General features: G+C 33.9%; 2 protein-coding genes across 2 annotated transcripts in view; one reads left to right on the forward strand and one right to left on the reverse strand.

Moving 5' to 3' along the window:
* Nucleotides 1-364: 364 nt before the first annotated feature.
* LOC123558385 (uncharacterized) lies at nt 365-5,115 on the reverse strand. The gene is made up of 7 exons (XM_053543421.1): nt 4,953-5,115; nt 4,302-4,479; nt 3,865-3,968; nt 3,354-3,482; nt 2,575-2,760; nt 1,322-1,434; nt 365-565 (listed from the first exon to the last, which is right to left on the reverse strand). The coding sequence occupies exons 1-7, from the start codon at nt 5,008-5,010 to the stop codon at nt 380-382; spliced, it is 954 nt and encodes a 317-aa protein (XP_053399396.1). The 5' UTR covers nt 5,011-5,115; the 3' UTR covers nt 365-379.
* A 3,855-nt stretch (nt 5,116-8,970) lies between these two features.
* LOC123557155 (uncharacterized) overlaps nt 8,971-25,809 on the forward strand; it is a 28,316-nt gene continuing 11,477 nt past the window's right edge. Inside the window, exons 1-6 of the mRNA XM_053543422.1 lie at nt 8,971-9,055; nt 18,601-18,770; nt 19,084-19,224; nt 20,845-20,919; nt 23,677-23,840; nt 24,372-24,429. Coding sequence (XP_053399397.1) covers nt 18,642-18,770; nt 19,084-19,224; nt 20,845-20,919; nt 23,677-23,840; nt 24,372-24,429 — 567 coding nt within the window. The 5' untranslated portion in view covers nt 8,971-9,055; nt 18,601-18,641. The remainder of the gene's footprint in view (nt 9,056-18,600; nt 18,771-19,083; nt 19,225-20,844; nt 20,920-23,676; nt 23,841-24,371; nt 24,430-25,809) is intronic.

Genomic DNA, 25,809 nt, shown 5'->3' on the forward strand with positions numbered 1-25,809 from the left:
TCAAAAAAAATATTTTCTCCATACATACAGAAGTTACTTAATGCTAAAATTGAATTTTCTGAACAGATTAATATGTTCTTTTAAGTACGTGTACTTTTTAACAAATATCATCGAATCGTTTATGTACATTTTAACTTACAAAAATAATAATTTGCAATCAGTATTAACACATATTCAGAAGGTGCATTCTAGTAACTTACCACAGTTTACTGAAAAAAAAAGAATAACAATTATAACGCATTCAAATTCTACATTTTTACATAAACTGATCAACATTAAAGGTAAAAAACTATTATTACAACAAGAAATACTCTTATAAGTACAAAATGTAATGACGTGAAAAGAGGTAGGTATTGTCTTTACTTTTGCATATTAGACTTCATGCGAGAATATTTAATTCTGTAGAACAACATATTTTCGATTCAGAATTCATACCATAAACGGATTCAATGGTCAGCCGGTATCCTATCACCGTCGTGCCATCAGCAGCTGTGGGATAACTGCTTGGTGTCTGGTCTGAAGTACAGTTTCCTGACACTACAGATACTGAACTACCGTCCGAACACTGAAATATGAACATATATTGGCATGAAAATGGTAGGATAACTGCTTAGTGCCTGGTCCAGACATTACAAATATTGAACTACCATTGGAACATCGAACTATACACATATCATGTTCTAATGTTTAAAAATATGAACCAAAGTACTATAAAGACACTTGGCTTAACTAGAATACCAGGATACCAGGCCTTAATTCTTGCGTGGTTGCAGACAGGAGTGAAACAGAAAAAAAGCTATGTGAAATATGTGACATAGTTATCAACAAATAAATAAAAGTATGGCCTATTGAGTTAAACCTGAGCACTACAAGACCGCAAAATTAGTACGCCGGTATTGTACAGCAACTGAGGTCTTTAAACGAACTAAAGTACCTGGGATGTGAACATTACGACGTATATTTCGTTCATGAAATATACGAAATATACAACCGCCTCGATAACGTAGTGGTAGAGCGTCCGCTTCGAGTGCGGGGGTCGTGGGTTCGATCCCCGGCCGCGTCGTACCAAAGACGTGAAAAATGGTACGTAGCTCCCTTGCTTGGCGCTCAACATTAAAAAAGGGAAACTGGCCTCTTCTCTCATACCCTCGTGGCGATGGATTTCATCAGGAATGATGTGTCGAGAGTGATTAATGTAAGTTGTAGAACTTCCTTCACAATCGACCTAAAATAAATTATGTATAAACTATATTTCGTTCATCTAACGTCGTTTGCGGGATTAGGTAAAATAGGAACTTTTGGGGTTTTTAGTGGAACATACCAAACATGCGAACTGTGAAGCTGTGCCGGAAATCGTTGCGTCTCGGTTGAAGACAACTGCACAATCGTAACTACTCAAAGAGGCCGTAGCAACACACCATAGTTCACCACCAGCTGAAAAGGGCAAATTACAGTTGATTTCATTACGAATAATAGAAGTGAATGTTATGATCTAAAACTAGCTGAAACTCCACTGCTTTTCTTTTGGGTTGATGTACAGGGGACCAGACTTTGTAAAGCGCGTTAGAAGCTTATAATATGCATATTCATATTTTGCGCTGTATAAGTGTTATTTGTATTGTATTGTATTTTGTATTGTATTTTGTATTGTATTTTCTGGCTGAAACTCAATTGCTTTTTTAGCTGAAACTCAATCGCGTTTCCATCTGAAACTCAACCGCTTTTCTAGCTGAAACCCAATGGCTTTTTTATACAAAAATGTATGTAAAAGATTTATAAAAGGTAGTATACAATATTTATGCATTTGATAAAAAGGGTATATTGAAAATATTCTAAATCATGTAAATAATTTAAGTTCAATAAGGCTTTTACTTTCGTGTTCAAAACGTATGAAGCATCTCTCCAAATACAGAAAATGCATAATTAAACACTACATTAGTTTAAATATTACAAATAAACTTAAAGTCAGTGCTGTAAAGGGAGGCAGCCAAAACAAAAGATTTACTAAAACTTTCTACTATGCTAATGAAATATTCAAACCTATGACAGATACATGAGAAAAATATGAATTTAACAGAAAATGATATACACAAAAATGTGTTTGAGCCGCACCATGAGAAAACCAACATAGTGCGTTTGCGACCAGCATGGATCGAGCCAAGCCTGCGCATCCGCGCAGTCTGGTCAGGATCCATGCTGTTCGCTTTCAAAGCCTATTGCAATTAGAGAAACCGTCATCAAACAGCATGGATCCTGACCAGACTGCGCGGATGCGCAGGCTGGTCTAGATCCATGCTGGTCGCAAACACACTATGTTGGTTTTCTCATGGTGCGGCTCATTTTATATTCATAACAAAACGTATGGGATTGTGGCCATTTACACATATTTTATATTTTATAACTACACTTCTATGCATATATGACACATTTATTTAGAACTCGTTTCATGTACCTGTACATATACATGTTCAAAAGTTATTATAGTAACATCTAGAAATTATGGAATGAAATAAATAATGTGTTTGGTATTTTCACAAAGTTTGAGTAACATGTTGAAAATGTATTTTTCCTTACCAGAATATGCTATTTCTTGCTGGCAATTAGTATAGTTATTGAAGGACAATGCCTTGGTGTCTGTACACATGTCCACTGTGTCTGAGGTGTTGTCACATGCGACTGTACCATCACTAGCCATGTATTTATAGTCCCCAGAAAACAGCAAATTGTTGGGGAAAGTTATTGCTGCCGAGTCACCCATTCCTTTGAAAGGTTCATGATTATAATTAGTTTTATGCATGGCATTTTGCAGACAGTTGGTTAAGAAACCCAATAGAACCTTGAGTCATCTCAAACGAATCAAATACAAAACTCTCTTTTTAAGAAATAAAAGATGACATTGTTTTCTCTCATTTGAATTAACAAAATAACTAAGACCATACGATATCGTGTTTTAACTACTTTGGATTTGTTGCATTCTGAGTCAGAACTACTCAGGACTTACCAAATTTAATGATGGAAGAATACCGTTGATGTCCCCGAGCATTTCTTCGGGCAATTTTTTAGTCATTTAGGGTAGCTTTCTGCTTTGAATAAATTCTACAATTATGCAGGGTTTTGTATTAAGATTTCAAAATAGATTTACTGAGGCGAAATATTTTACAATGTCCATCTCTACAGACTAAAATGCTAGTTACAATTAGTACCTGAGAAATGTACAATAAAGACGGTAAAGTGAGGTCAAACGTAAATGCACTGAAAAACGACGACCGAATAATAATAATAATGATAACAACAATAATAATAATAATATATTTTAATGGAAGTGTAGGAGTGATGATACATTCGGAACTTGCCTTGTTTAACAAGAACGTGAAATTCTAAGGTCGGAATACTGGCGGATGAACTGCATATTGTTGAAACTGTAGATAATGTGCTGTCCTGCGAGAACCACAGCCGTTCGTTGCCTGCATTCTGTTGTTGGGCTGAAATCGGAGAAATGAAATATGTAGGAAGACCCTTTGGAAGTACAGGACGCAACCAGAATAGCAGACTCGATTTGATCGAGTCCTTTCATGAGCGGTAATATAATGTGAAACACCCCTTACGCCCCATTAGCACTGGCTTAGACGGAATTCTATCATACTAAAATTTTAATGGACCACATGATCCCAAAATACCAGAAAATATAACACCGAGTATAAAGTAAGAGGAGACTTTCTGCATTCATGCCAAAAAAAAGTCAATCTAATAATTAGTTGAAACAGACGTTTTTCACAGATTTTATTAAAAGCCTTTATATTTATCATAGTTCTCATACAGTTTCATTTTGATACAAATGTATTCATATGCATTGTGTTAACTTACCTTGTTGTTGTACATAGCTATATGAATTTGCAGAAAGCTGTGTAAGTTCCATACACAAAAATGCATAAAACGTCGTTGAACTATATGATACGGACTGGGTGGATCTGAAAACATATTATTAGATAAATTGATGAAACTGACTTAAGTTACAGCTTGTTTTCAGTGGTAACTTTAAATGGAAGAAAGCTGTTCAAAGAATATTGTTTGTTCATTAAATCTATTGAAAGCACAGAGCTCAACGCACTCAGACTAGTTTTGACCGAGTTGCTCGTAAGAGGTGGTAATATGTGGTAAACACTTGACGCTTCATAAGGGTTAATTGCGTGAATTTATCTTCTTTTCTATGTCTTATTTGATATTCATTTTAAGATTATAAAAGATTAAGTTTAAGCTATTTTGTCTTCTACTTATTTTCCCTTTTAGTTTAAGGTTCTTACCTCAAAACCAGTGTTGTAGAACTTGAACTGTCCACACACTGCCACGAGTTGATTTGCTGATTGTATACTGTGATACTCCAGCCGGTCATAGTCGTTGTGCCAAATGTGAGTGTACCACGTGTGTTGTCTAGCCATGTTGAACTTACCCATGGAGATGGAAACGTACACTGTCCACTGACTAAACATAAATGAAAATGTGTGAAATATCGATTAAAAATTTATGGCTTTAAATCAACACTTTTTATGTTCCAGCTAAGTTTTAGAGAATATTTCGCGGCATCAAGTTAGCTTTGAGACGTAAATCGATCTCTCCAATGTTCGTGGTCTTCTTGACCATTTTGGCCAAAGGTGTTTCACTCGCCTCTTCTGACCTCTCAGGTGTATTATCCGAATTCCGACATTGTTTATTCAGCCAAGACAATTAAATCATAACCTTTCTTTGCAAACTTACCGTTTCATTACATAATGTAGAGAACCTAGAGTGTAAGAGAATTGTTTGGGACAATGGAGTTGCCTATTGTTATTAAAACGTATCAGTTATTTATTTATCTATTTATGTTTATTTATTTATCATTTGGTTTAATTATTTATTTATAATAAATGATTCATAACAGCTTATGGGATTATAAAGAATTTAAATAGCATATTTACCTTTCAAAATAAAGACAGCTCCTATAATTAATACCTCTTTCATATTCACGTTTATCATTAGTTTAGTAGAGATCTAAATAAATTGTACATTTTTCATCAATTCGTGAAAATAAATAAAGGCAGCCATACTGTTTTCAAACAACTCGTTCGTCGACATGGTACTTTTGAAACAATGTGACGTTTTGTCTTTATTGATTAAAAGTTTAATAATCATGTTTAAAATGGTTAAAACCTTTTTTATTGTTATTAAAACAAAGGGGGAAATTTTGAAAGTTTCGGTTCAGTTCCTTTGAAATTTGATATGAAAAAATAATCTATATTACTTTCATTCAACAAAAAGACTTAAGACAAAAGTACTTAAACAGTTAAAGACCCTAGTCGCAATAAATTAACATAATGATGATGATGATGATGACGATGACATTTTCAACTTTTTTCTTTCAAAATCCTTTAGTTTGCTATACTGCTATTACAATGAAGTAAATATATGTATGGTATACTAGTAAATAAAAACATCAAATCATATTTGATATTTCTGATTTAAAATATTTTGGTAAAATTCAACCCCAAGAAAGCAGTGAAAATGTGCAGAAAAGTATTTATATTACGGCTGTGTAAAGATAAATGAAATGAACAAAAAATTTGCAAAAAGCTGTTTGCTACATGCTTATCATCATATTTTGACTGTCAAATGGTTATTGTCAAACGATAAATGCTAATTGTTAATTGCGAAATGCAAATCAATTAATGCCAAGTGCTTTATATATTGCTAAATGTTCTTTTTTAAATAAAGGGCTGATGACTTAATCCTTTAAATAATCATTAGCCTTTGTTTCATAACTTTGTCCTTATAAAAAAAAACGTTTTCCTAAACATTTCAGTGTTAACAGTTTCGGTCCCATGTTCCTATGACTGCTAGAGCATGTTATTACAGAATATTACATGTTTTCGCATAATTAAAAGTAACATTTAAGTAATTGTCATTTAGCATTAAATATTTTTCATTTAGCATTTGACATTTAGCATGGTACACTGAATTTCCATACAAAAGAGATACCTACTGGCCTGATTTGAAGCAATAACATATGTTCTACCGATCCTGGCAACATGGGACTGAAACAGTTACTCTGAAATGTTTAACAGAGACAAAGTTACATAATGAAGGAAAATGTCTATTTAAAGAATGCATTCATGTACAGATATATTATCATTTTGCATTTATTGTTTCGCATTTGCCAATTAGCAGTTAGCATTTGACAATTAGCATGGCACACTGACCTTCTATGGTAAGGTCGATGCGCCATGCTAATTGCCAAATGTCAATTATTTAATGCTAAATGCCAATACCTTAATGCTAAATGCTATGTACCAAATTCTTTATGCCATGTACTTAATGCTAAATGTCAAATAGCTAATAACTATTGCTAAAATATACATGCTAATCATCACTTTATTTAAATTTATGAATAATAGAATTTATGATTTCAGACTCTTAGCCTTATGAATTTAACTTTTATTTATTTGAATGCATTTAATATTCTACCAGTTTGAAACAATAACATGTCCTGTATGCCAAAAGAACATTGAACTGAAACTGTTTGCTAAAAAGTTTTTAATGAGGACAAAGAAATGCAACAAAGGCCAATGACTATTTAAAGGATGCTTTCACACACTGACGTATTCAGCTGTTATCAATAAGCAATAAGCATTTGGCATTTATTGTTTCGCATTTCTCAATTAACAATTAGCATTTATCGTCTGACAATAACCGTTTGACAGTCAATAATTTACATTCAGTATATGGCAAATAGCATTTTGCATTAACTACTTGTCACTTAAATTAGCATTTGGTAATTAGCATGGCGCACCAGCCTTCCATTTTAATTGCACTACGTTGTCCTTAACTGAAACCCATGTATAAAGACATATTTCGAGAATACTCAGTTTGAGGCATGTAGATTTTTAAAAGAAGAAGACGCAATCCGATAAATATTTTTTAATTTGGCATACAGGCACTAAATAGGAAAATGGTGAGAAAAAATGGTAGTCGCATAATAGCGGATTCAATTTTTTTTTTTTTTTTTGTGCTCTGTAGAGCTAATTTCCGTGTCTTCTTGCATTTTGTTTTGCTGAAATCACATTACAGATCTATGCTTGACATGTATGCAGCATTTTCATAATGAAATAATAAATGACAGAATTTGTTGTAGATACTTAGATCATACACCACCACTAGAATTTGGGGAATCATTTTCAGCTGATTTTGCAGTTTGTGTGTTCTACTGAAAATATTTTTCTTTCATGAGTTTTGCATATCATTTTGTGCTTATTATTTTTATATTGTGCTTGCTTTTGTGATAGTTAGAGCAACTTTGCAGTCAGCAACTACATTTATTTTATGCATGGTAACTTATTGCATGTCCTCATAATATCCTTTCTGTTTTTATAAGTGTCGCATTGTTTTATATGATTTCACTGATTGTTTAACCATGTTCCTTAATATTATATTCAATGTGTTTGCTCTCTGTGAGAAAGTTGCTGATCAGTTCCTTTCAAATCTGATTTGAGGGGATAATTGATTTTCTAAAACCATTTTTCTTTTCTGTCGCACTTTTTGTGCTCGTTTTGCTAATTCAGTTTTTTATTTACATGAAGTTCTTATAGAAGTTTTTAGGCCTATTGTCAGGATCAGCAGCTTTTCCACAGCTTTAGATGTGCTTAATTTGTGTGCTTTTTAGATATATAACATTTTCTTTTACAGCTATTTATATTCTTGTTGACCTCATATATCGACGCCCCAGAATTAGAAGGGCGTAAGTGTTAGTTAAGCCCTTTTATGAATCATACATTTTTTGAAACTACACACCAAGGGGCATAATTCTGTAAAAAAAAAATTTCGTCACAAACTGCTGTGTTGACCAAATTCACCAATATTAAAAGGGCGTAAGTGAAAAGTTTTTCAGAATCCTAGTAATAGAAGGGCGTATCTGCACTTAATTGCTGTACCAGAAAAGTCCACTTACGCCCTTAGAATTAGAAGGGCGTATCTGTCATAGACAGTTTTTTTCGTTTTGCCGAAAACTATGATTTTCCACTTACGCCCTTCTAATTCTGGGGCGTCGATATATTTGTTAATGGTCGGTTAAAAAGCTCATCAGAGCTTATGTTTCATATGTTTGTGTCTTGCCGACTTGAAATAAAACTTATTGTATTGTATTGTATTGTATTGTATCAAACATGACCTCCACTTTTCTTTTGATTTTTATTCAGCACTGACAATATACTTCAAGAAAATTTAAGTTGCAGACATTTAAAATTGGGTCTTTATGTGTGATGCAGCCATTAGAAATATGTCAATTTTATAGCGAGCTCGAAGAGCAGGCCCGAAGGGCCTGCTCGAGAATCGAGCTTTACGGTAACGCAAGTATACTTTCACACTTGGTGATGGATTTGAAAAGTTTCGTCGGAAGTTTTAAAAAAGCGCACCCTAGCGGACTGGTGCTTACAGGAAGTACTTCTTTCCGGAGTGAATACAGAACTTCATTCAATTGCTAAAAATTATTCATCACTCAACAATAATGAAAGAATGATTTCCAGTTGTTTGAAATAAATATTATTTGCATTTAAAAGATCAAGCATCGGCCAGAAAATGGAAAAAATGTTATTAATAAGCAGAAAGAAACGGGAACGCGGTAATGACGTCACCGTGACACCGGCTTCCCATACATTTTGCAACGTATGATATTCACTGTTATAGGCATGGTGACACTAAATGTAGACTTTTTCAAATGAATAGGTTCTCCTGAATTCTTGTAACTAGTGACTAGTTTCTTTGTGACAAATAAATGATGCATACTATTTTTTAGATAAATCCGATTTCTTTGAGCTCGCTTTGAGGCTTTGCCTTAGTTCATATTATAGAATAAAGAATAACAGCTATTTAGTGTGTTGTAACCTAATTAAGGACATCCTATGTTTAAATTTATTGCATTACAGCCTTAAGTAATTTGTACGGCATGAGGTATGCACCGGCGGTGATGACACACGTTTCTCCCAGTTGAAAAAAAGTTGAAAAAATATTTTCCCCGACGACAGTTAGTCCGGTGAGTTGACAGGTCTTGTAACACCACCCTCCACCAAAAAACCTTAAAGCTACCCGGAATCCCACATCTAGTATCTTGATATATTCTTAGAAGTAAATAATAGGAGCAATCGGGACAGGGTAAAACCACTGGCACTAGAACCGCAAATTTAGCTTTGAGTGGCTTATTTTCATAAATATGTGCATTAGTTTTCAATTTATAAAGAAATATAAAAGAAATGGTGCCTTCTTATATATTACGTCCCATCCTCTGTTCTTATATTAATATAAGAACAGAGGATGGGACGTAATATATAAGAAGGCACCATTTCTTTTATATTTCTTTATAAATTGAAAAATAATGCACATATTTATGAAAATAGGCCACTCAAAGCTAAATTTGCGGTTCTAGTGCCAGTGGGTAAAACGCAGACCACATACAGATAGAGTGACTGCAGACCACATACACAAAGAAGGGTTTTCTCTTATGCAGACCATATAGGTAAAGAAGGATATTGGAAAACGCAGACAACATAGAATGTGTTAAGGTGTGAAAAACTGACACTGTGTCATACTTTTATAATGGACACTTAATTAAAACATTTGAATTAGCAATAATATTCCCAATTATTTTGATTTAAATAATTTTAATATATAATATGAAATCAGGTGCTACCTAAAAAGCAGAGCTCCCATGAAAAATCACCAGTGCCCGTTAAAAATTAAAGGAGTGGTGCTGGAATTATCTGGAATTATGGATTCGTTTAGGAAGTTTATGTTCTTTAGATCTATTAAAATTATTAATGACAATTCATGATTTCTGAATGCATGTTTTAGACTGCATCAAGATTAAACCCAAAAGTGGTTAATCTTTAGACATGTGATAACTCCACAAATATTCTGTATATAATCAAAACTGCACCAAGATAAAGAAAAAACGTATTTGAATAATTTCTGTTATTCTTATTATAACGTACTGCATCAACAATTTTACATAACTTATTATCATACTGGAAACCAGTCACAAAATGATAACTGCTTCAAATTGAAAAGCTTGAACTTTGAAAATTTCAAACCTAACAGAATCTCATTAGGCCAATAGCCAAAGGAATTCTGTGTCTTTGCGTGTGAATGTTAGGCAATGAGGACTTAATGTAAAAAGTTAATGTTCCAATTCCAAAGATATTAGAAATTAGAATTTACGTAATCCTGGAAATGACTATTGTAATTCTTTTAAATGTCATTATTGTCAAATTTTGGTTCTTTTTGGAAGGAAGAATGTGTCCAACTTTCAGTCAAAAATACTGCTATAACTGACGCCTAGTATGAGAAAATTACAATCATTTACATGACTTTACAAAGCTTGTTTTAAACCCAAAAGTGGTTAATCTTTTAGCACTATAGAATAGGGATGGTAGTAAGAACCTTTTTGATGTTTGTTGATAATTCATCGCCAGTTGTTTTTTTTTTCTTTTTTTTAAGAGCATTATTTGCTTTTCAAAGTTTAATGCCTGTATATTTTGATCCTAAAGCTTTTCTTTTTTTTAAGTTATGTCTACTGACTACTACACAGGCACTAAAGTGGAACCTGACATCAAAACTGAATGACTTTAGTTATTCAATATTTTCAAAACTCAAAAAAGTGAAATGAAAAAAATCAAAATTAAAAAAAAAATCTGGTCCAGGTGAGATTCGAACTCACGACCTCTGGATTACAACGCGAACTCGCTAACCATTACACCATTGTGGAGTTATGACGTCATGAGACAAACATAAGTATATATAATACAGTTCAGTAATGGCAGCGTGACGAAACTCGTTTCAAAATGAAAATATTGTATTTTATTTCTTTTTTCTTCGTAGAAAATGTATTTAGCACTGATTTCTTATTATCAAACGCTCATTTACATTTTTATTCAATATTCAAAGCAGTAAGCGAGACGCTTTTGTCAACCGTAAACAGTAAGCGTCTACTGACGTCTTTACTGATTAAATACTATGTGCATAGTGTACTCGAAAAAATCCGAACAACACCGATTCCAAAAAAGTACCACGGATTTTCAACTCGATAGTATACACAGTTAGATCTCTCTATTCATTTTCTTTTTCACACGTTTAACCGTAATGCGACGCTGTCGGCGCCGCTTAGCGGCGCCGGTAGCTCTGCTATTAGACAATTATATCAATACTCTGCTTTTTAATTCAGATTCATTGTATTCAATTATTTTCATGAATTAAATAAGTAAATATTTCAGAATTGACTACCTTTAAAATAGTTTTGACTCCTATGCGGAGGAAATTAAATCACTTGATATTTTTTAAAACTCTGTTTTCCTACATTTTTCAGCAATATGTGATATCAAAGAAGTATAAAAATTTGATAGCTCTTTGGTGATATTCAGAGAAAAAAGGTTTTTGCACAAAATTTGTTTTAGTTACATCTATTAATTGTCAAATCGGTTTCTTTGAAGAAGGCATATTGCCATAAAAAAAGAAATAGAGTTATAAGACTGCATAGAAAAGTGGCGGGATGATATATTTTGAGGCCGTAGTATGTCTATATTGTCATTAAAGTAAAGAAAAGATAACTATTTACTTATTATTTCTTTTTTTCTTTTTTTTTAGTTTTTTCTCGGCAGTCGAGCAAGAGGACTGATGTTACATACACATACTAATTTAAAATGTCATATTCTGAAGAGGTTTTCTGCTGTTTAAATGTGAATTTCTTATTTTTGTTGTAATATGGGTTCTCCATAACAAATAAAACAAATATTTCTGATATTATATCTAATAATTTTTTTTCACTTGTTGAATCGCAAGATTTCAGGAAGAAGAAAGTACAAAATTTTATGTTTTCATTATCAAACATAAACACAAAGGGATGTTTACCAAAACAGCTTTAAAAAAAGGAACAAACACATCTTATAAACATTTCATTTGTCAGTCAATAAGTTGCAAATATATTTCAAAATAACACACAAAAATCACTATAAAGAGAGGGTTATAAAGCTTTGATCTACATAAATATACATTTATGTGACTAAATCACATTGCCAGTGACATAAATCACATCTAGCCTCGCCAATATATATGATTTTTTTTTAATGATTTTATTTACTCGGCACCACTGAACCTTTGATGTAGAGTAATAATTTTGTTCAGAAATACATGAATTAACATAGAATTCAATTACAAATATTACTAAATTAAGTTAATTTTCAAATTTCTATATCGAGGGCTTGGCGCAAAACTATTGTATCTTGTTCTTTATTTATATACACTTACAATAGTTTTGCACCAAGCCCTCGATATAATATCTCTTTTCATTTCAGTTTTTAGCTCGACTATTCGAAGAATAGTCGAGCTATTCTACTCACCCTGGCGTCGGCGTCGGCATCACACCTTGGTTAAGTTTTTGCATGCAAGTACATACAGCTATCATTTAAAGACATATAGCTTTGAAACTGATTTATTCTTTTTCTAGGTCAATTACCAACCTCACTGGGTCAAGTTCCATAACTCTAACATGTATTTTGAGCAAATTATGCCCCCTTTTGGACTTAGAAAATTCTGGTTAAAGTTTTACATGCAAGTTACTATCTCCAAAACTAATGCAGATATTGAATTGAAACTTCACATGTGTCTTCGGGGTTATAAAACTAGTTGATAGCACCAAGTCCCATAACTCTGACCTTCATTTTGGCCAAATTATGCCCCCTTTCGGACTTAGAAAATTCTGGTTAAAGTTTTGCGTGCAAGTACATACAGCTATTACTAAAAGGCATATAGATTTGAAACTTATTTTTTCTTTTTCTAGATCAATTACCTACCTCACTGGGTCAAGTCCCATAACTCTGACATGTCTTTTGGGCAAATTATGCCCCCTTTTGGACTTAGAAAATTCTGGTTAAAGTTTTACATGCAAGTTACTATCGACATAAAAATAATGTAACATCTGTCCCTTTTTTGTAACATCAGTCCCCTTATTTTATAGGCATATAATGAAAACATTTTGTTGTAGTTTAAATTTCTTTTTTGTTTCTTGATTATTTGCATGAACATACTGTTAAAAATCTTACTATCTTTTTAGACATTTTTCATCATTTAAGTAAAAAAAAAAAAATCCCCCCCCCACCACACACACACACACAAAAAATGCATTTTTTTTAAATTTTAAATTGCTTAAAAAAAATTATGGGGACGGATGTTACAGACAACTTTTACACATTAGTAATTATTTTCTTTAAAATATAGCATATTACTAATTTTTCACGGTTTTCATAATCAGTATGTAAAACTGAATCAGAATCAGTGTTTATTTAAGTTTTGCTTCTTCTATTTAAATAATTAATGTGGGGAGACGGCTGTTACACATTTCTTTATCACAAACAGAACTTTTTAGGGAAAAAAGACTTGACTGACAAAAAATTTTACAGTTCATGTTTAGAGTTCTTTAATGTGATTAAAATTTAGTACTTAATGGTTTTTTTTAAAAAATTGCAGGCATTACGCTGAGCATTTTTTATTTAAAAAGTTATAGTAATAAAAATACTGCACTATATGTCTTGAATTATTATAAATATCAATGTAAAGGTAATAAAATTTTCTTTTTAACAGTAAAAAAAAATAAATGATTTGTTGACTTGGAAAATAGAAATTTCAATTTGAAAAAGGAGTAAAAAAAAACCAGATGCTAATGCATTAAGGTAAACTGGGTGTTTTTCATGTACTAATTGGGCTGTATTTTTTTCTGGTGATCCAATTGAAAAAAAAAAAAAAACACTTTCCGATACATTTACTTTGTAATGAGGTCAAAAAATAAAAATAAACAAATGGTTCTAGAAACATTAAAAATTTTCTTTTTAAAAAAAACAGGGCATTACATGCTTTAAAAAAAAGGTCCATTTACTATGCAGCAGGCAATATTCACACAATCAAAAAGCAATGAAAATATCAATGTAATAGATCAAGCATCGTAACAGATTTTGAACTACTTTAAAAATATTAAGAAGATACATACTTGCTCTACTTCATTTCTTTTATTTAAAATTTACTGTGAATAACAACAACAAGTTAATTATGGAGTTCATTCATTTATTTTTCACTATTTATTTCATGTTTTATGTCATAAACAGACCAAACTCATCTTGCCTCTTCAGACATTAAAATACACCGATTAGCTCATCAATTAACAGTTGTGTGAGCATTTTTTTTTATTATAATCAAAATATCATTTTAATTATTATAAAAAGATCAAACAATTCTTGCCTTCAAACATATTAAACTCGAACAGTTCATCTCTAATTAATTGAACCAATTAAACTTATTAATTTCAAAGGTACCCAGTTTAATTTAGTTAATTAAATTTAAGGATAAATTTTTTTATTAAAAGCTCTAACTTTTAACAGTTTGCATAATTATTGTGCCATAATTAGGGATTAAACCCATTCATGTTTATTTTATTCACATTCTATGTCGTCTGCGTTTTCCAATATCCTTCTTTACCTATATGGTCTGCATAAGGGAAAACCCTTCTTTGTGTATGTGGTCTGCAGTCACTCTATCTGTATGTGGTCTGCGTTTTACCCTGTCCCGGAGCAATCCTTCAGGTCTTCAGTAGCCGGATGTGTCCATTTTCCGGACAAGTATCTATCTATCTTCCATAGACGTCAAAACCCTTGCGGGAACATAGACGTTTTGCGCGTCAAAATCATAAAGAGAAAGAATATAGTAATAAAAATTCAGAGTGGAAGAAACTAAAAAATAACTGGTGATGTAAAAAGGTTAAAACTTGAGTTTGCAGGATAACTAGGATGAGGCATGTTCAAGGCTGCAAACTGCAGCACTGAACTGCTCTAAGGTAGGGAGGTGGGCGACATGGGGGGAAGTTGGTTCCAATGGTACTCTGTTCTCGGAAAATAAGAAAACTCAGTGGTTGCAGTAATTAACCTATAACTTAGGGAATGGCCATAGCGGACACATCGGGTCATTGGGGTAAGGTAACCTACGATTGGGATAGCAACCAGATCATGATGAATCTTATAGAAGAGTGATAACCTAGAATCTATACGCCTTAAGTCCAGTCGATGAAGGTTTAGGGAGTGTAGCATATCTGTTACACTGGAAGTACGGCTGTAGTCAGTCTTGATCCAACGGGCGGCTCTCCTTTGGATGCTTTCAATTTGGTCAATTTGAGTTTGGGTGTTGGGCGACCATACCTCGGAGGCATATTCGAGCTGGGATCGGACTAGTCTGGTAAGCAATGGTCTTAATGGGTTGGGTTTTGACCTTAATGTTTCTTCGTAAGAACCCTAGGGTTTGGTTAGCTTTTTTGGTTGACCTGTTTATGTGATTGTCCCATGATAGGTCATTTGAGATATCCACGCCTGTTTAGCTGAGCTGACCGATTCAAGTTGGACTCCATGTAGGTAATACTGGCAGGGTTTTTTTTCCTTCTTTATAAAGTACCCCTAAAAGGACCTTTTCCCAATTGAAAAATGCAATCTTTTTTCCCAATTATCATCAAAAATTTCCCCAAATTACTGAATTAAGTTTGCATTTTAATGATTGCAGAAGGAAAACTTAGTTACATTGGCATTCACCATGATTTAACCATTCAAACAGTTTGTTTGATGATATTTACATGGAATTAAAGGAAGAAGCATTCTAAATGATGTTATTAATTAACTATAAAAATTCCCAATCTGAGTAAAAACCCAGCTATTTTCCCCAATTTACCGGGATCCGGTACCGGACCTTTTCTCAAAAGGGCAAAAAAAAGTCACTGACTGGGTAGGGATAGGATGTTTCCTTCAAGTGGCGGGGATCACTTGACACTTGGAGGGGTTGAACTCCATATCCCACTCCAACTCCCACTTTTCTATAAGTTTTAGGTCATTTTGGAGAGTGACAGTTACAGTTTTGCAGATGACAATGTTAGATATATTGCTGTGTCATCTGCAAACAGACGGTCTTTGGAACTGACGTTTTGTGGGAGGTCATTTATGTAAGCTAGGAAGAGCAGGGGACCAAGTACAGACCTCTGCAGGACACCTGATGATACTGGGATGGCATCAGAGGTAGTGCCATTTAGGACTACTGATTGGATCCTATCATGGAAGAAGCTTTTGACCCATCTTAGTGTGTTACCTCTGACTCCATATTCGTGCATTTTTTGTAGGACTTTCTCATGGCTAACCTTGTCGAAAGCCTTACTAAAATCTAGAAGTATAAGATCTGCTTGTTTCTTATTGTGATTCATGTGGGGAAGTTGGCAGTTACTTGCGGAGAACAGGTTTGTACTGGTACAGAATCCAGGAACACTGGTTAAGTCAACTGCCCGCCGTTACATGACTGAAATACTGTTGAAAAACGGCGTTAAATCCAAAACAAACAAACAAAAAGATCATTTACTAACATAACTAACTGAGTAACGCATGACCTTTTTTCCCTAAATCCATGCTGTAGGTCATACAGAATCCTGGGTATACTAATTACGGCGAGTCTTATATTCAGTTGGCTCAATCCATAATAAAGTCATTGTTTGAAAGGATAAATTTCACTCTGTTTAATTTATTTATATCTTAGCTTAGACATTTGGTGCATAAAGTCCGTGTTAGTTCGTCAATGTCTGAATTATTTCAGGTGTAAACGAAAGTAGAATTTATGCAAGTCCCTGATTTGGGTATGATAATACATCTGATTTTGAGTAGTTTTGTAAATCATTTGATGACCAAATATTTGAAATAAGACAGCATCGTGTGAACTGCAGTGTAAAACAACACATCCTAAAACACTAGAAAAAAGTCATATTCTAAAAATAACATTTACACAAATTGTTACAAAGTATTTAACAATACAGTAGCCAATTGTTGCATTGAACGTCGCAGCCATGTCTCTTGCCCCCTGTTGCTGTGGGTTTAAAATGCCGCTTTAGTTTGGGATGTAGAATTTGTTCATGTGAGGAATCCATCCAGCTCGCTTGTGGAAGGTCAGTGGTTCTACTCCGGAACCCACAATGGCTGAAGTACAATGTAATGCTCCACCATGAAAAGCTGGAAAATTGCTATAATATTTATGACATACTGTTGTGTCAATGTGATGTTTAACAAATACAACATATATAGGCATAAATATTAAGTACTGGTTTTGATAAGAGACCGAATCTCTATAATAATTGATTTCTAGTATTAGGAGTACCTGTCAAGGTGAGCTAATGTGACCACCCTATGTCCTGTCAGCTGTCGTAGTTATCTGTCATACATCTGTAACCACTGTAGAGGTCACATGGTCAGAATATTACCCACAATAAGATCTTGGATGAATACATTACTGGGTCATCTGGGGTCAATAACTAGGTTGCTATATCAGTTCATAGGAAAACCTGGTTAACACTTTAGAGAACACATTTTCTACCTTATCTTTTTGAAACTTTGTCAGAAATATGTGAGTCTTTATGAAATCTAGGATAAGTACTAAACTTGGTTACCAGAGGTCAAAAACTAGGCCACTAGAACAGATCATAGAAAAACCTTGTTAACACTTTAGAGGCTACAGTTTCTGACAGTGTATAATTTTCTTAAAACTGTTGGATTGTTTGTCACTAAAACTTGGTACCCAAGGTTTTAAACTAGGTTTTTAGGTCAAATCATAGAAAAGACATTGTTTACGCTCTAGAGGCCACATTTACTCCTTGATCCTCATTGTCAGAATTTTTTTTTTTTTTTTTTTTGTTATTTTATGGTTAAAATCAAGTCAAGTTCAAAACTTGGTTACCTGAGGTCTTTAATTAGGTCACTAGATCAAATCATAGAAAAACATTGTTAACAGTCTAGGTACAGCATTTTGTACTAGATCATCATTAATCTTTGTCAGAATGTTTGTTTCTATGAAATCTAGATCAAGTTCGATACTGCGTTATCTTGGTAAAAAAAAAAACTAGATCACTGGCCATATCATAGAAAAACATTGAGACACCGGGCCAAGGGCCACATTTTCTACCTGGTCTTCAATAAGATTGAAACTTTGTCAGGTCAAATCATAGAAAAACAGTGTTAACACTGTAGAGGCCACTTCTAGTGTTTCAACTTGATAATCATAAATCTTTGTCAGAATGTTTGTCTGTTTGAAATCAATGTCAGGTTATAAAGTGGGGTACCTGAGGTCAAAAACTGTGTCACAAAGTCAAATCATTGAAAAACTTGTTTAATTATCTACCTGATTTACATAAAGTTTGTATCTATGAAGTCTAGGCAAAATTAGATACTAGGTTTTCTGGGGTAAGAACCAGGTCAGGTGAGCAGTACAGGGCCTTCAGGGCCCTCTTGTTGATTAAATCTTTCATCTTTATGCTTTTCTAGAGGGTATCTGAACAATAAGAGGCCACTGATAAGAAAATTTCATCTTTTTCATTCTTATATCATTCAGTTATTTTTAAAATGTAATTGGCAACATAAATGAAGAAACTTTAAACTTGAAATAATCTTGACTTATTTTCACCAAAATTTGTCCTTACAAAAAAACAAATGATTAAATTGTTTATACATTTTTATGTGTTTGCTAATTCAGGGTGATGTGGACATTTAGGGAACTGACTTAAGCACACATCCATGACAGATGTAGTGAAAAACATCTATACATTTGCCAACATTTTGTCGGCTGCAAATACAGACTGTGTACAACAGTGGGATCGGCATTCAGTCTTCAATGCTCTGAAATGGGCAAACTACTGCATGAAGGTAAATCACAAAGTCAGGTATGGCAACTGATATCATAGTGTGAAAGTTTTAAAATACATGATGTCAGGTGCTCACGACTGAGTTTTTTGGGTTGTTTTGTTAATGAGCTCTTGTCAAGAAACCTTTACCCTTTTGATCACTGCTAACAACTGAATAAAATTTGATGCTATTCTAAATACACTTAGTGTGTACTGAACTTATTTAAATGACCAATTGTTTAAACTCTAAATTAGTAGTTTATACCAGATTATAATTTCTTATCAGAGTTGTTTAAGACCATTGGCCATACTGGCAACATGCTTGTATTTTGCAGGTTGAAGAAGAAACAAGAAACAAAACATTTCGAGATGACCTTGACAGGCAAATACAATCCATGACGATACTGTTGAAGCCGGTTTCTCTTCTTCAATTGTCTATAGATAAACTAAGTGATGCTTCGCTAGTACTTAGTAAGGCAAGTTATCTAAATACATTGTAATTAACGTTTCAATTAATCAATTTATAAAAACCATTTTTAGCTCATCTGATTTTTTGAAAAAAAATGATGAGTTATTGTCATCACTTGAGCGGTTGTCGGCGTCGGCGTCTGCGTCGGCGTTGCCTGGTTAAGTTTTATGTTTAGGTCAGCTTTTCTCCTAAACTATCAAAGCTATTGCTTTGAAACTTGGAATACTTGTTCACCATCATAAGCTGACCCTGTATAGCAAGAAACATAACTCCATCTTGCTTTTTGCAAGATTTATGGCCCCTTTTGTACTTAGAAAATATCAGATTTCTTGGTTAAGTTTTATGTTTAGGTCAACTTTTCTCCCAAACTGTCAAAGCTATTGCTTTGAAACTTGGAATACTTGTTCACCATCATAAGCTGACCCTGTATAGCAAGAAACATAACTCCATCTTGCTTTTTGCAAGATTTATGGCCCCTTTTGTACTTAGAAAATATCAGATTTCTTGGTTAAGTTTTATGTTTAGGTCAACTTTTCTCCCAAACTGTCAAAGCTATTGCTTTGAAACTTGGAATACTTGTTCACCATCATAAGCTAACCCTGTACAGCAAGAAACATAACTCCATCTTGCTTTTTGCAAGATTTATTGCCCCTTTTGGACTTAGAAAATCAGTTTTCTTGGTTAAGTTTTATGTTTAGGTCAGCTTTTATCCTAAACTATCAAAGCTATTGCTTTAAAACTTGCAACACTTGTTCACCATCATAAGTTGACCCTGTACAGCAAGAAACATAACTCCATCCTGCTTTTTGCAAGATTTATGGCCCCTTTTGGACTTAGAAAATATCAGATTTCTTGGTTAAGTTTTATGTTTAGGTCAACTTTTTCTCTTAAACTATCAAAGCTATTGCTTTGAAACTTGCAACACTTGTTCACCATCATAAGCTGACCCTGTACAGCAAGCAGCGTAACTCCATCCTGATTTTTGCAATAATTATTGCCCCTTTTGGACTTAGAAAATCATTTTCTTGGTTGAGTATTATGTTTAAGTCAACTTTTCTCATAAACTATCAAAGCTATTGCTTTAAAACTTGCAACAGTTTTTCACCATCATAAGTGGACACTGTACATCAAGAAACATAACTCTATCCTGCTTTTTGCAAGAATGATGGCCCCTTTTAGACTTAGAAAATCATGGGTAGGACAATATTTCTATTACACAAAAAAAATCAGACGAGCGTCAGCACCCGCAAGGCGGTGCTCTTGTTATATCATTGGTTTTAGACAAGAAAGGCTTTTTCTTAAAATAACTTCATGGATCTCAAATTTTAAACATAAAATAAATGAGAATTTTATGGGTTTTTTTTAATCTAATGTCACTATCTTTGGTAAAGATTAATGATATCTGTCATTTGTTTATGAATCTGATAGAAATATCCGTCGTGGGCAGTAATAATTCTTGCCAGATGGGTTTTGCTGACATGGGTAAAATCTCTGGAAACGCCAGTCTGGTGTGCAAGAAACATGTAGAATTAAATGACTTGTAACTATGGTTCAAATTTGAATAAATTTTGATATTGTACTGTCACATTAATAAAATTTACATCAATCTACATTTTGTACTTCTCAGAGTTTATCACAAAATCCAGATACACCAGCAGATGTACTAGCAACATTAGCAGATTCAGTTGGTGACACTATACAGGTAATGTTTGTAGTTTGGACATCATCTCTCAGTTTGATGGTTGTATATCTTCATGTAACTTGGTAGGAAGGTCCTTATCATTTCTTATTTGTGTATCTTCATTTGAGCCGTGCCATGAGAAAACCAACATAGTGGCTTTGCGACCAGCATGGATCCAGACCAGCCTGCGCATCCGCGCAGTCTGGTCAGGATCCATGCTGTTCGCTTTCAAAGCCTGTTGCAATTAGAGAAACTGTTAGCGAACAGCATGGATCCAGACCAGCCTGCACTTCCGCGCAGTCTGGTCGCAAACCCACTGTGTTGATTTTCTCATGGCACGGCTCATTTGATTTCTGTATGTTTCGTATATAACATAGAGGTATCCCCTATCAAAAGTTGATCTGTCAAACCCAGGTAGCTCAGTAAGTAGGCACAAGATGTTGCGAGTTGGGACCGTGGCAAAGAGAATTTTCTCAGTGGCAATTTGACAGAAGGCATTATGCCCCAGTTCATTCATTCTCAACCTCTGATTAATGTTATAAAATAATTAGTTAGTTTTAGATACCAACTAAATAATTTGAAGTTATAGTATGGAATGCAGATACAGTGGCAAATTATACTAAGATTAGTTGATCACCGTTACATTATATATAGATAATGTTGAAAAATGACATTAGAAAAAAAATAGAACAGAATAGAATAGAGTATTAGTTTCATTTCAAGTTGATGCATGTAGAAACAGAAGCATTAGCTAAACTTTAGCTGTTTTTAGCTCATCTGATTTTTTGAAAAAAAATGATGAGTTATTGTCATCACTTGAGCGGGCGTCGGCGTCTGCGTTGGCGTCTGCGTCGGCGTTGCCTGGTTAAGTTTCATGTTTAGGTCAGCTTTTCTCCTAAACTATCAAAGCTATTGCTTTGAAACTTGGAATACTTGTTCACCATCATAAGCTGACCCTGTATAGCAAGAAACATAACTCCATCTTGCTTTTTGCAAGATTTATGGCCCCTTTTGTACTTAGAAAATATCAGATTTCTTGGTTAAGTTTTATGTTTAGGTCAACTTTTCTCCTAAACTATCAAAGCTATTGCTTTGAAACTTGGAATACTTGTTCACCATCATAAGCTGACCCTGTACATCAAGAAACATAACTCCATCTTGCTTTTTGCAGGATTTATTGCCCCTTTTGGACTTAGAAAATCAGTTTTCTTGGTTAAGTTTTATGTTTAGGTCAGCTTTTATCCTAAACTATCAAAGCTATTGCTTTAAAACTTGCAACACTTGTTCACCATCATAAGTTGACCCTGTACAGCAAGAAACATAACTCCGTCCTGCTTTTTGCAAGGTTTATGGCCCTTTTTGGACTTAGAAAATATCAGATTTCTTGGTTAAGTTTTATGTTTAGGTCAACTTTTTCTCTCCAACTATCAAAGCTATTGCTTTGAAACTTGCAACACTAGTTCACCATCATAAGCTGACCCTGTACAGCGAGCAACATAACTCCATCCTGCTTTTTGCAATAATTATTGCCCCTTTTGGACTTAGAAAATCATTTTCTTGGTTGAGTATTATGTTTAAGTCAACTTTTCTCATAAACTATCAAAGCTATTGCTTTAAAACTTGCAACAGTTTTTCACCATCATAAGTGGACACTGTACATCAAGAAACATAACTCTATCCTGCTTTTTGCAAGAATGATGGCCCTTTTTAGACTTAGAAAATCATGGGTAGGACAATATTTCTATTACACAAAAAAAAATCAGATGAGCGTCAGCACCCGCAAGGCGGTGCTCTTGTTCAAATATAAACTCATATCTGATATGATATAGAAATTACATCCTTTCAAATGTCTGATTTTGACAAAACTTGATAGCAGTGTGGTCAGTGTTAAACTTTGTGGAAAATATTATGAAATATTTAACTTATTAATTTCGCCTGCATTATTTTTCCCAGCATGCTTGTTGTATAAAGACAGTCTTCAGAAATGATTAGTATCAGGTTATGTACATTTTTGTAACCCCAAAATATTTTGTGGGGGTACACAGATCAGCCCTTGTCCATCTGTCCATCCATCTGAAATTGTTTTGTACATATCTCAGAAAGCATTTGACCTAGAGTTATCAAACCTCAAAGGGTTGTTGTTGTGCACCTGATGTTTTAATTGGGATTTCAGTAAACCAGACCAGAGTTATGGCCCTTGACTTAGTCAAATATATTCACATCTAGTTATCTACTCTAGTTTGTTGCAGTTTGATAAAGTTATAGCCCTTTGATAACAATGACTGGTTGTAATGTAAGTTACAGATAGAGTTTATGAAGTGAATTCTTCATGAAAAAGAAACCGATGGGGAGGGAAACGGAAACGAGGTTTCTTTTTCACGAAGAATTCTCTTCATAGACTCTATCTAGACTCTATCTGACATAGTGTGAAATCTGCGTTTGACCAATCAGAGTTGCAGAGTCAGTCATGTTCATTTATTGACATTTAGGATTCTCTGCCTACCTTTGACTGACACCTCGAAGTAACAAAAATGTGTTGGCTTCCTTTGAAATACAATGAAGTCGACATTCTTCAGCGTGAGCCGCTCTTCGAAAATTATTGCTACAATTACATTGGTCTTCAGGAATTTTTTGAAAAATAACTCACTCTGATTGGTCAAAAAAGTAGGTTGCACACTATCTTTACATAAAGTACTGTTAATTTCATAAGAAATAAAGCTAAGCTAAAATGATCTTTGAAAAGTAATGAAATGTAAACAAATGTGGGTTTTTTTACAGAATGTGAAGAACATTGAACAGAACAAGGTAGAGCTAAGTGACAGATTGTATCAGTTTGTAGGTGAAGATGTCTCCTTCATGGAACAAAGTCACCAGTCACAGGCTGAATATATCATGCACAGACTGGTCACTCTTCAGAGAGCATGTGTTTCTAGTCAACACAGGTAAGCAGTAATAAAAGTACTATTCATATAGTATAACTATATTACTTCAAAACTTATATTTTAGTGTTATCGGCTGAAAATAATTTTGACGGATTCATAGGTCTAAATATAGATCTAACATGTCATCTCTCATCTGCAAATGCTGGTAAGTATGTAAGAAAATAGTTACAGTTCAGAATTTCTAAGTACAAAAAGGGCCATAATCCTGACATAATACAGGTTATGGTTCTTGGCCTACGTAGTCACCTAATGATGATAAACAAATGTTCAGAGTTTCAAAGCTGTAGCTCTTACAGTTTTTGAGAAAAGGTGGACCTAAACAAAAATTTTAGCCAACAATGACTTGGACGATCCAGTGACGACAATATGTAATATGTTTTTCAACAAGCTAAAAATGTCTGTTCATACATACTTTATGATTATTTATATTTGACACACTTGTCGCTTATATTCAGTGCACTGGATGTAACTGGAATGTAAATTATAAAAAAAATGAGTATTCAAAATGCGTGTTGGCTTTGTTTGTTTCAGATATGACAAGTTTTTAAAAAGAGTTCTGAATGAGCTTCAGAAGTACAGAAATGGCTGGGTATGTATTAATACATATTTTATAGAGAATATCTGTCTGTTTCAGTGTAAGGTTGACATATCTTTCTTTACTGAGCACCAGATGCAGTATTTTCACAGTTAGCATAGCCAGGAGTAAAAATATAGATATGGTGTTTATGAGTGAAAGATACTTTGATATTACATGTAAAACAAACAAAGTTTCTTTTTATTTCATGTTGTTGACTAAATTTTACCATGTTATAGTTTCTTACCAATGAAAAATATATTTGATATTTTTCACTGTGAAAATACCAGATATATTTCTATCTAACATTTACAATGTAGATAATTCAATGACAAAAAAGGAATAAATAATTTCATTACATGACTCTCAAATAAATCTCCAGTTTATAGTTTGCGCTGTATCATCTTTATTCAACATGATTACTGGGACCTCCAAGGCCAAGTCACTGACTTCAAATCACTTGCCATTCATCGATGTGGGTTCGAGCCTCACTCAGGGCATTGAATTCTTCAAGTGAGGAAGCCATCCAGCTGGCTTATGGAAGGTCGGTGGTTCTACCCAGTGCCCGCTTGTGATGAAATAATGCACGGAAGGGCACCTGGGGTCTTTCTCCGCCATCAAAGCTGGAAAGTCGCCATATGACCTAAAGATTTGTCAGTGTGACGTTAAACCCAACAAACAAAATAAATAAATAAATAAATCGGCATGTCATTGAGTCCAACAATTTAAAGAAACACTGCAAAAATCAATTTCTAATGTCATGTTATAAAACACTTAACTGAACGACTAGCTGGTCAGTGGTTCAGACTGTTGACCATCTGACTCTAGGCAGTACCGGTAGTTTTGACAATTTGACCTGCATGTGTATAATATGAATGAGCTTGAGTAGCTGAATAAAAAGAGTGCCAGACTTCCAGTTTAGAGGTTGTAAGTTTGAGTCCTGGGCGAGAGGTATATTTGCCAAGGGGCAGAGTGGTTGGGGTATCTGACTTGCAGTGACTTCCCCCACACCTTTGAAGCCCAGCTCAGGATGTGGTAATCTTTTATGTGAGAAAGCTCTCCAACTGGCTTACACAAAGCTACTGGTCAGTGATATTTTCCAGAAGAATACATTGGATCTTCTGCCATTCTTGCATACCAGACGGGGATTTCCGGTATTTTTACCGGTCCTGGAAAAATCCATCTTACACCCCAGAGTGAAAGATGACTATTGTGCTGTAAATGACGTATTACAAACTACATATATGTAGAAGATATATGTAGTAAATTATATTTTATTTCAAAAAATGGAATAAAAATCCAATACCTTGACAGTTTCTCTTTGTTCCTGATAGTATATTTCTCGATTCAAAAATGGCTATTTTATCATATTTAAACATTGATATTTATCTTTGA

This window comes from Mercenaria mercenaria, chromosome 5 (assembly GCF_021730395.1).
Source record: "Mercenaria mercenaria strain notata chromosome 5, MADL_Memer_1, whole genome shotgun sequence".
Classification (NCBI taxonomy): domain Eukaryota; kingdom Metazoa; phylum Mollusca; class Bivalvia; order Venerida; family Veneridae; genus Mercenaria; species Mercenaria mercenaria.

Excerpts from the sequence above, each read along its gene's own strand:
- LOC123558385 (XM_053543421.1), bottom strand. The coding sequence starts at position 5,010 with ATGATAAACGTGAATATGAAAGAGGTATTAATTATAGGAGCTGTCTTT. Across the intron at positions 3,483-3,864 it reads TAGCTATGTACAACAACAAG|CCCAACAACAGAATGCAGGC; the intron begins GTAAGTTAACAC and ends CTCCGATTTCAG. Across the intron at positions 1,435-2,574 it reads GCAAGAAATAGCATATTCTG|CTGGTGGTGAACTATGGTGT; the intron begins GTAAGGAAAAAT and ends TGCCCTTTTCAG.